The sequence below is a fragment of the Corapipo altera genome, unplaced genomic scaffold, assembly GCF_003945725.1.
Source record: "Corapipo altera isolate COAL_440 unplaced genomic scaffold, ASM394572v1 2, whole genome shotgun sequence".
NCBI classification, from domain to species: Eukaryota; Metazoa; Chordata; class Aves; order Passeriformes; family Pipridae; genus Corapipo; species Corapipo altera.
Window position 1 is genome coordinate 2,229,287 of NW_020884890.1, and position 12,208 is coordinate 2,241,494.

General features: G+C 38.8%; 1 protein-coding gene across 10 annotated transcripts in view; it reads right to left on the bottom strand.

Moving 5' to 3' along the window:
• The window catches only part of KHDRBS2 (KH RNA binding domain containing, signal transduction associated 2), a 360,034-nt gene that overhangs the window by 136,224 nt on the left and 211,602 nt on the right, over positions 1 to 12,208 (bottom strand). For all 10 annotated transcript variants that reach the window (XR_003527902.1, XR_003527901.1, XR_003527899.1 and 7 more), the window contains exons 5-6: positions 5,715 to 5,842; positions 2,525 to 2,720 (exon numbers count right to left, since the gene is read on the bottom strand). Coding sequence is in view for 2 of the 10 variants with exons in the window: in XM_027644902.1 (XP_027500703.1) it covers positions 2,525 to 2,720; positions 5,715 to 5,842 (324 nt within the window). In the remaining 8 variants the exon portion in view is untranslated. The remainder of the gene's footprint in view (positions 1 to 2,524; positions 2,721 to 5,714; positions 5,843 to 12,208) is intronic.

The window sequence follows — 12,208 nt, forward strand, 5'->3', positions numbered from 1 at the left end:
ATGAAAAGCAAGTTTCAAAAGCAAGTAAAGAAAAAGTGTGTCACTTCCCCTTCCCTCTCAAGCCCTCTTCTTTTCTGAAACTTGTTCCAAATAATTTTCCCTCCACTTTGGCCTGACATTCAAAATGTTGAACATGAATATATTCACCACAATGACAGGACTTTACTTTTCGTTAGACATTTGCTTTTATGGACTCTCAGAAAGGCCTCAGGAAACCTCAAAATATTTATATATTGGATAATCTAAACTTTTAATGGTTATCCAAACCGATTTGAACAGTTAGATGTTTCAAGTTCAAACAGCCAATACAATATCTGATTAGTAGTGCTCAGCAAGTAGATAAAGATTTCTTTTCAGGAAGAGCTGTTCAAGCATTTTAAAAAATCTGCTGTAGCCATTCTATTTATTGAGTTCACTTTCAGCTCCACATTTAAATGACTATATTTCATTAGAGCAAAGAAAAATTAAGAATATGGATACTCACAATCAATGACATAGCATTCATGTGTACAACTAATCAAACTCGCATATATTAAGCAAAAAATGGTGTGAAAGACTGTAGCCAAAAATTAAAAAAAACAAACACATAAAGATATTGTAATACACTTGTGGGTTGCCTAGAAGCAGAACACAAAGTAAATTGGATAAATCATTCATTACAAATTAGTTTTTCATCTGTAGGATTAAGTGTGAAAGAACAATAGTTACACACGACATTTCTTGCTGGTCAACAAATAGATTCACTTGCTTTTAGTATCCAGTCAGACATATGATTTATTATATGATTTATTTGGGAAGAAAAACTGTGCTGATTACTTCCTGTCAAAATAAAACCATTTTCTCTTAAAAGATAATTTACAAATCATATATAGATATATGACCATGAACTTTTCCTTGTACCTGCACAGCATCGGAGTTTTAATTATCTCAGTCCATAAGATACCAAAATGATTTAGATTGCATTTAAAACCTTTTATAAAATGAAAAGAGATTTTCATTGCAAACTGGTGCACGATAGCAATCCCATATATTCCTAGACATCGAATATAGATGTTAAAAGGACACAGGAGATGAAAGGATCTCAAAAACATGTGAATTTGTCCTATAAGGCAGTATGTGTTTTGCGGCTATCTAAGAAGGGGAAATAGAAAATCAAACACATTTGTTTGGTTTTATTTGATTAATGTATTATAAACTAAAATGACTCTTTTAATTCTGTGAATATTTTGTAATTCTAAGAGCATTAGCATTTCAAAACAATATCGAACCGGCTGAATGCCTTCAGAACCTTGACAATCCTGCCTTAATTTTTCCTCTTGTTTTCCATATATTTATCATCCAGGAAAAGTGTAAGAAATGTTCCCTAAAAACTGCTTAATACTCTAGGACATCTACTAATACTGTAAACGAAAAAAAATTACTCCATTTATAAGCTTAATCTTACATTACAAGGGTTCTGTTTTGACATTTTTCACTCATGGATTAGGAAAATATGTGTATCTGCACAGAAAGGAAGGTCTCATACATTTCAATACTAACAGATAATAATATACTGTCTATCAAGTAAGGGTATACTTTTGAAAGTCTTTTTCTTAGCAGGACTTTTATCTCATTTAATGATGGAAACTGTGTTGAGGTAAATAATACCAGAGTGACTTTTTCCGCCTCCTTTTTTGCTGCTCTTGCTGAGTTGTGACTCTTGGCATCAACAGAATGTGTATCCCTGTTTTGAAACGGCCGTGATCTAATCTCTATGCTACAAATACATATGGTTGAGTAAAGCTTTAATAACAAAGATTAATTTCTGTTTCATTTCCCTTTTTTCTGTACTAGGAGAACCATTAATTGAATAAAACTGCGTCTTCTCCTAGAGACAGGATAGATGGGATGTTCATCTTACTCTTGGACTTGACATAGCTGGAAAAATTCAGACATGCTATTTGATAGTACTTTCTCCTCTATTTGGATATCTGTTGTTATGGTGATAGTTCCAGATAGAAACATTAATGAGGATGACTTGAAAGCTTTGATAAGGTGACAGTTAGTACTGCTCCTTGCTAAAGAGGCACCATTGTATCAGCTTTCATGAAAGCTACCTGAATTTCTATTTGTTGTGTATCTGTAAAACAATGCTGAATACAAATAAAGAAGATTCGGAAGAACATCCCACCCCCATTTTCGCACAAAGGAATAATTTGTTATTCCTAGGAACTTGCCTACAGTAACAACTGACTTTTAGTACAAAATATAAATTTTATAATATCTGTATTGCTCTTTTGTAACACCCTGAGAACTACTCAGCATGATCTCTTGCATCCAAAACTAAGCTGTAAACAAATCTACAAACCCACATCACCAAGCACAAGATTGCAGACATATTGCATTGCCCAGACTGTTGTTCAACTGCAAGGGGTAAGCACTAGAGACAGAGGAATTATTGGCCTGAGGTATTTAATCTCAGTAGTACTTGATGTTCATCACAGAGCTTGGCTCACACACGTTCTGAATGAAAGCAGTTACTTACATAGTCCTCGTAGGCCTCGTGTGCAGGTGGCGGGGGTGGTCTGTAACCCGGGACAGACGGGGCGCCCCTGGCTCGAGGGGTGGGAACGCCCCTTGCCACTGGTGGCACAGGGAGGGCTCCACGGGTCACCGGCGCTCCTCTGGGTGCTTGGGCACCTCGTCCAGGCAGGGGTGGAGGAATTGCACCCCCACGACCCCTGTGGGGAGCAAACAGGAATGATCACTTTGGTGTGTATGGCAAGAGAGGACATGTCCATGCTACCCCATTTTAAAGGCTCTTACATTCTAACCACTATTTAAAGCATCATATAACTGTGGAATTCTGGCAGTTACAATGTCAAGCACCTTCAGGCAATATCTTGGTCAGAACTATTATGGAAAGGCATTATTTTTAAGCCACTCAGTGCCTTTTATACCTGATCCTCTTGTTGCTTGTACTAGTGAAATTCTGAATCATTCTAATTCACAGAGTTGCAGAATTACACTAAAGTAGTTCTAGAGAATGAAGAAAATGAGGAACTTTTTCTGTTGCTCTCAAACTACTTTACAAGAGCAGCCATCACTCTCATTCTCATGTTTATTAGTGGGTGGGAGAAACAGATTGGCAGAAGATGTTGCAGGACGGCAGAAACTTGCAAGGCAAAGTAGAGGAAGAGTATAAAAGGAGAGCAGTAACTTTCCTTCCTATCTAATTTAGTTCAGCACAAAGGAAGGGCAGCATGGGACTCCGCTTTCCCCTACTGCACAGAGAGAATAGAGCATATAGACAAGCAGGGAAAGAGTTTTAGTGTCCTTCTGGCTATTTATGCTATACCTGCCTCACTGTACTAATTAGTAAGTCAGAAGAAGCTGTTACTGTTTACAAAAAGGTTCTTGTAACTATACCATATAATGAATTAGAAGTGGAGTATATCAGGGAGGCAGTCTGGATGGGTTTTGTTTCAGAGCAGCATGCTCCCAAATGTGCTGCCCTTTCTGAAGACCGAGAGTGCCAGGTATAACCGTGTGTGATGCCCAGATCCAGAGCTGTGGCTCTTTCCCTGCTGAGACAACCAAACAAGTACTAGCTTGTGATGTTCACTACTTTACTACAAGTTTCAGTAGCCAGTTTTAGACTTACACAGTCATTGAATGGTTTGAGTTGGAAGAGACCTTTGGAGATCCTCTAGTCTAAACACCCTGCCTTGGGCAGGGACATCTTTCACTGGATTGAATTGTGCAAAGACGTGTCCAACTTGACCTTGAACATTTCCAGTGATGGGGTATCTACAACTTCTTTGGGAAATGTGTTCCAGTGTTCCACCACTCTCATTGAAAACAATGTGTTCTGTATGTCCAACCTCTTTCAGTTTAAGACTTGTAAAAGGCCTCTCTCTGTCTTATAAGCCCTCTTTACATATATGGAATGGCTGCAATGAGGTGTCCCCAGGGTCTTCTCTTCAACATGCTGAACAACCCCATTTTCCCAGCCTAACTTCACAGGAGAGGCACTCCAGTCCTCTGACGATTTTTGTGGCCTTCCTCTGGACCTGCTTCAACATGCCTTTCTTGTGCTGAGGATGCCAGAGACGGATGCAGCACTCCAGGTGGGGTCTCATAAGGGCAGAGTAGAAGGGCAGAATCACCACCCTTGACCTGCTGGACATGCTGCTTTTGATGTAGCCCAGGATACATTTGGCCTTCTGGGCTGCGAGTGCACATTGCTGGAACTTGTCCAGCCTTCCACCTTCCGATATCCCCAAGTCCTTCTCTGCAGGGCTGCTCCCAATCCCCTCACTCCCCAGTCTGTGCTGACACTGGTGATTACCCACATGCAGGACCTTGTACTTGGTCTTGTTGAATTTTATCAGGTTCAGGCCCACTTCTCAAATCTGTATTGGTCCTTCTGGACAGCATCCTTCCGTCAAGTGTATCAACTACACTACCATAATTACCATAAATATTTTTTTAATAAAATAAAAATTTGTTTTTTTAATACCATAAATACCATAAAATAAATACCATAAAATTTGTTTTTTTAATATTCCCCTGGGATTTTTGACTGGAAGATAGGGAAAGCATCCAACATCATAGGATTTGTGCAACTGATTCAATCAGTAGGGTTTTTTGCAGGAATTGGGGGCCAGCACTCCACTGATTATCCTTTGAACATAATTTAAAAGCTGCTGGTTTGTTGCAGTGATGTTCTGAACATCATTATTAAGTTCCAGAGATTTTAGCTGTAAGGAAGACTGAGCCCAAAAAGACTTTGAGTGGAAGATGGTCATGAGTGGCAACTGTAAAAATTTCTATGTATGTGCATCATACTACTGATAAAAAATCCATTCAAGAAGAAATGACAGAAAACATGGTAGACTTCTTCAAGGAAAAAAACCAAACCCAAAGGTCATAGGCAAGATCAGCCTGTTCAACTGCCAAAGAACTCTTATGTCAGCATAACATAAGGTACTTCCATATCCTATTTCCCCCAAATAAAAAGTCAGTTTTTTAGGACCAATCCTGAAATTACCTCTATGGAGAGAAAACTAGAAGTAGCTAGGTAACTTAGATGCCTAAGGCAACAAATTTCTTAAGGATTCACAGTGAAAAATAAGTCTGAAAGAGTGCATTTATATTTTGCACTGGCTTTATGAACAAGCAGAAATATCTGTTATCTAGATATGAAAAAATACTTGGAAGAATTCAGGAAACATTCATACACCAATGTTTTTAGATTATGCCAATCAAATTCATGTAAAACCAATAACCTATCAACAAATATGTAATATAATATATATATATATTTTATATAAACTGTAATATGTATAAAAAAGTAATTATTTGGCAAATAAGTTCCATTCAGATTATGTAGTCTTCTCAGACTATACTATTTTTTGGCCAATGATTTTATGCTACTGACCATACTGGTACATTGCTAGCATAACAATATTCTTTCCTAGAAATATCCTTTCACTGGCTTCATAATCTGCTCTCATTTGTTGTTTATTACTTGTATACTATCCATTGTAGCCTGTGAACTGCAGACCAGAGAACATGGCACAACACAGATGACACAAGTTATCAAAAGACAAATATTTTGGTTTACTGACCAGCATGTGTATGTGATTTTCTTTTTTTTTTTTAAACTATGTTTTTTTTACTATTGCTTACACTTTCTAAAGCTATTAGCATAATAGCTCAAGTTACCACACCTTGAAGGAGCTGCAGGTGGCACACGGATCCCTCTTCCTCGAATGCCCCGTCCACGTGATGAGTCCTCAGAACCATTCAAATATGACAGTTCTCTCAGCTGCTCCTGGCGAATTTCATCATTATAATCCTGAAATGCAAAAGGTGAAACTTGCTGAAACTTTGTATTTTACCTGAGCTGTCAAACCACTCAAACCAGAAATTCCATGGATGGTACTTGGGTGACTTGTTCTGCATTATCATTGGTATGCTGAAAAACTGTACAGTGGGAGTGGACAACTACCTAAAATATGTGCGCAGAAAAATGTATATGGTTAGTGAAGGTGATCATAAAAAGCATGAACGTGCAAAATAAAACACACAAGGCATAGAACACGTAAACATAAAGAAATATATCTATATGCAAAATTTAAATGGACTTTCACATACAAAAGGTACTATTCTCAAAAAACTTGTAATTAGATAAAAAAAATTTATTTTATAAATATTTCATATTTTTGGTAAACTTTCTTGGCTATCTTTATGGACTTAAAACATAAATTCCACCTTATATTACACCTTAGCACAACTGGATGATTTAATACAATACCAATTAGCATCACTGAATGTAGCCTTCAGTTATTTTGTATATTCTGAAAGGAACTCTCACTTTAGGACTCAAGTATTAAAGGAAATAAAATAGGTCCATTCTAAGTCAGCAGGGTATCAACTCTAGCACTGTAACTGATAGCTCAGTAAATATCAGATGAACTTCCTTTTCTTACTGATACAAAATAGAATCACAGACTCACAGAATGGTTTGGGTTGGAAGGGACCTTAAAGATCTAATTCCAACCTCTCTGACACAGACACCTGCGGAAAAAATCCCTCACTCAGCACCACTTTTGATGAATGAATTCAAACGGGACAGAGTTTTGTCCAGGAAGATTCTCTTGTAACTTTATTACTCCATAGCTATATACAGACTCTCTACGACCCTGGATCTGAGCTATCCAGCCAGGAAGATGTTACTTATCTGCACACATATCATACAGCCACTCTTGTGGCTGCCTTCAGCCACAAAGAACAATCATGCTTCAAGTGGCTTTCCAGTTTGACCTTGTGATTCTTTTCCCATACATACTAATCTTAGCTCTGGCTCTCTCAGGACCATAATAGTTTTGCTTTAATATTTTCTTCTTCTTCTATCATCCAGATGGCTGGTGTTGTCTTGTTTAGCTGCTCCTACAGACACCTTGTTGACTTCTTCTTCGTTGGAATGCATGTTTGGAAGAGGAGATCCCTGAAACTAATCAGCTCTCTTGGGCCCCTGTTCCTCCAGGCCTCTGTCCCACCAAGCATCTCCCTGAAGAGGCCAAAGTCTGCTCTTCTCAATTCCAGGGTAAAGCTTGCTGTGCATCCTCCTTGCTGCCCTAAGGAGCAAGATCTTGAACTCTACTATTTCATAGTCACTGCAGCCAAGGCTGTCCTGGAGCTTCACATTCCCCACAGCCCCCCCTTGTCGTTGAGGACAAGGTCCTAATGGCCCCTCTAGCATTTGGAAAAGGAAGCTATCCTAAATGCATTCCAGGAACCCATGTGCCCTGCCTGTTGTCCCTCCAACAGATATCAGGGAGGTTGAAGTCCCCCATAAGGACCAGGGTTTCTGAACGAGAACCTGTTCCTCTCTGTCTATGGAGTGTTTCATCCACTATAATACATAATGAGCAATTTTTACTTATTTTACAACCTTTGTCTCAGTCAGAAGTTCCTTTTTCTTTAGCTTCCTTCATTTGTATTCAGCTCTTTGCAGGCTGATCACAGTACTAAGAGTCCACTGCAGTAGCCACCTTGCTGGCAGCATAACCACGTGACAGCTAATTACTGCTTCAAAACAGAATGAATTTCAGCCCTCCAGTCCTTCCATCCTTCCACAGGCAAGTGCCATTGGCTGTCATGCAAGGGTCTGAAAATGCTACTTCTTGGGTGAGTGACCATCCAGGGCACATTACAAATGACACCTCTTTTAGCCAAGTTAAAAACCAAGCCAACAGGGAGATGGAACTGTGGCCTTCTAGAGAGTGTAACTGGAGTAAAAACTATTAATGAAATTCAGAAAAGAGCCTCATTTATACAATATAGTGTGTGACAATTGCAGCACAACCATAATTAAAACTAAATCCCTAATTTGCTAATAAAGTACATAATGGCTTTCAGTTCACACCATCTCCAAATCTTTTTGCACATTTTTCTATCATTCTAATGTTAATGGCAATAAGCAAAGACATCTTCCTAAGTCAGTGTGCTCTGTAAAACACAGAGGGAAAAACACAGATAGAATCAATGAAATCACATTTGCAGAATTGTTGGACCAGGTACTATCTACTGCGCCCTGTTTAATATCATCTGTTATTCACATTGGGTTTCCAAGGATTAGGACTTCAAACTTGCTGTTCAAGTCTACCCTTCAGATTCCACACCATTGCTGGGACTGAACTTCATTAATAATGCAAGTACATTTTGATTGAGTAAGAAGTAGGCAGAAAAAAAAAAAGAGAAAGGACCTGCAAGGGACAGAAACTGGAGTTTCTGTGTTGCTGTGTTAACCTCTCCTTTGGAATATTGCTGTATAAATGGATTCTACCAGAAATTGTCTCAAAGCTGCTATTCCTTCCTCAGATAAAAATATAATTTAAAATCATAATATTGACAAAACAGAAAATCCAAATTAAATTTATAATACACAACAAGATCTGGAAATCTTCACCATGCTGTTATGCAATGGTATAATAGGTTATTTAGAGTACAGGTTATTCTACTGCATGTCCAATGAAGAAATACATACAATGTATTTTGAAATGGCAAGATAAAGACAACAAAGTACACGGAAGATGCTGGGACAGATATCTTAAAAGAAAAAGACTTCAATTAAAAAAAATAATTCTATATAAATAATTTATCTTATGCTCCCCTTAAAAAGAATAATTAGGATCATAATTTCTAAACCTTAAACCTGAAATTAGCAGAAACGCTAATTTCAACTCTTTCATTAAACAGAAACATAACACTGAATTAATCTTTCATAACTGCTATGAGTATAGCTACAGAGTATCTTTTTAACTGTAGCTGAGTTCAGAGCCTAGCACAGCAGCAAAATTATGTTACTGATGTTTCATATAGATCTATTCCCAAGAAAGGGCACATGTGTTGCAAGATATACCTATACTGAAGAAAGCATAAGTAGCTACACACTGCAGTAGCATATTGTGTTTCAGAAAAAAAACCACTCTACTTCTTATATTAAAATAAGCTCATGAGAAATGTTCTGTACTTTATAGCTTTTCTTATAGCTCTCTAATAGTCTTATAGCTATTCTTACAGTTGATGTTTTATTCTTGTTTATATCCTTAAAAACATTATTACCTTTAAACAGCTTTTCCATTTACTGATGATGTGAAGGGTGCCATTGACTCGAATCATGGTGGTCAGTATTTACAAACACTGTGAGCTAACCACCCATGCCCATGTCTGTTCACCCAAACACACATCTTGACTTTAGAAATACCAAGGATTTACAATTTCAGCAAAGTCGGTAGCACCCAGTGTCACCATAAATTTTAATATTTATGTAAATGTCTAAAATCCCAAATTATGTATTTAGATAAAACTTTTAGTATTCTAGAGTACCTCAATACGTTTGTCCTAAATTACCAAAATTATGTTTATTAGCGAAGGTTAGGAGTGATTAAGTAGGTTGGTCAGAGTCTGACTGGTGGCAGCTCACCCACAGGCCCTTCTGGCAGCAGTGGCAGGAGGTGCAGCAGACAGGGGAAAGCCTATAAGCTGCAAGATAACTCAATAAACCGTTTTGGTAAAAAAATAGTAAAGTATGACGCAAGCTGCAAAACCTGATCTGAATTAACAAAAACATTGTATTGACAAGGGAGGAGAGTTAATAAAGAAATCAAAGGGTAAGGCATAGACAAACGAAATGGATTTTGGGAATATATATCTATCATTACCATAACAAAGGCTCATAGAAGTCAAGGATAAATCAATCCCTTAAGGACTGTGATCTCCTGTCCTGATGTACTCTGCACATTTAAGTTCTATTATAATTCTATTAATAAATACCATTACTCTTATCTAGGGCAGCTGAATTTCATTCTCGTCAGATAGTTAGGGGGAAAGTAATTTAGGTTAAATGCAAACTACCTTAAGAATGCAGTTATACATGTCAAATCTAAAATGATAATACAATTCTTCACACTGACAATTGTGAAGTATGAATAGGGCTCGTTTGGTCCCTTACACAGGTGACATTTTATAGCATATACACATTCCTCACACAGTTAAGCTAGCCATGTATCATGTGAAGAGCCATTGACTACCCTCCATGCAGCGTTGCTACTACTAGGACAGATTTATGGCTATCTTAATTTTACAAACAACTACATGTTAACACCTCGTATCTGAGTCATCAAATTCCTTGATTTTAATTGAATAAAAAAGAAGTAAAAAAACCCAAAACCTTTGCTTGGAGTTATTTTCTTTATGACTATTAAAGTGCTGCCTTTGAGCTATTTTCAGGCACCTTAAATTCCAATTAGCCCAAAATTTCCATTAAGTACCTGCTTCAGAAAACTCACAGCCAGACAATGGGACACAAGACCCAGTGAATTTTAGGTAGAGCTAGGTGATGGGAACATGGTCCTTTTGTTTTTGATTTTTTTTTGGTTTGGTTTGGTTTGGTTTGGTTTTCAGATGCGTACTGATTTTGGACACTGAAAGAGACACTGTCCACATGCTCTCTTGTGTATATGGGGAAGCACCAAGACTGTGAAAATAACTGGTGATGAGGAATTCCTGGAGTCCCTGTTTCACTCTGTTCTCTGTGGCCCAACAAAGGTGAACTACACTGTAATTCACCTTCAAAGCATGGTGAGAACCACTCATCTGGACTCATGGAGTCAGGATCTGCAGTTTAGTATACTGAAAAGGCCAAGAATCCCAGAATTCCCACTTTTTAATTGAGTGCTTTAATATCAGGCTGTTAAAAAAAAAGAATAGCACTGGCTGCTCAGCACCAGAAGAGCTTGATGAACTAATTCCTGAGTTGACGAGATATTTGGCATTTCCTGTTATTTCTTTACATTTTAAGACCCTGTTCTAAGACTCCCAAGGCATTCAATATAAACATATCAGACCTTTTCACCACATATCCATAGCATCTCTCTATTAGTCTCTAGTTAGGAAACTTACAACAATTGTGCCAGATAGATTGGATATCCCTCTTCATCACCTAAAATTTGGGTGAGAGGTGGGCATGCAAATTAGGTGCTGCACCTGGATCAGGGCAACCTCTAGTGTTAACGCAGGCTGGGGGTTGAACAGATCGAGAGAAGCCCTGCTGAGAAGGACTTGGGGTGCTGGTGGATGAGAGACTGGACACGAGCTGGCAATGTGCACTTGCAGCCCAGAAGGCCAATTGTATCCCGGGCTGCATCAAAAGCAGCATGGGCAGTAGGTCAAGGGAAGTGATTCTGTCCTAATCTGCTCTGGTGAGACCCCACTCGGAGTGCTGCATCCAGCTCTGGGGTCCCCAGCACATGAAGGACATTAACCTGTTGGAGTGAGTCCAGAGGAGGCCATCAAGTTAATTAGAGGGACGGAACGTCTCTGTATGAGGAATGGCTGAGAGAACTGTTCAGCATGGAAAAGAGAAGGCTTCAGGGTGACCTGATTGCATCATTCCAGTACCTGAAGGCAGGCTACGAGAAAGATAGAGAGACCTTTTAGAAGGTCATGTAGTGACAGGACAAGGGGGAGTAGCTTCAAAGAAAGAAGTAGATTAGATTAGATATTAGTAAGAAATTCTTTACTGCGAGGGTGGTGTGACACTCCAACAGGTTGCCTAGAGAAGTTGCAGATGCCCCATCCGTGGAAGTATTCAAGCACAGGCTGGATGGGTCTTTGAGCAATCTGATCTAGTGGAAGGTGTCCACGGCAGGAGAGTGGGAACTAGATGATCTTCAAGGTCCCTTCCAAACCAAGCCATTCTACGATTCTATGATCTGCACCTTCAAACTTCATCCTTTGTCTCTTTAATACTAATTCAAAGTTCATTGCAAAACAAGAGATTCATCTGATCCGAGACCACTCTCAACCACGCAATTCCTACAAAGTTCATCGGAACTGTGGGAACTGGCTCTAGCCCACCCTACATGGGTGTCTGATGGGTATGTCACATGTTCTCAACAGTATACAGTGGAGCTCAAAACCAACAGCTGTTTTGATGTTCCTAGATAAGGCCCACACTCTCTGAATCCATGTTTAATGTACATGCATGGTTTCCTGGTTACCTACAATCAAAACCATCTGTTAAGATGGCTTTTTGCCCATTTGCAGATTGATCTGGTTATTTCACTAGAGCATACGTGCCAGGTAATGATGAGTTTAGATGGACAGCCTGCAGTGCACCACAAGTGACAATGCTTCTGCCAGAATGACTCCAATA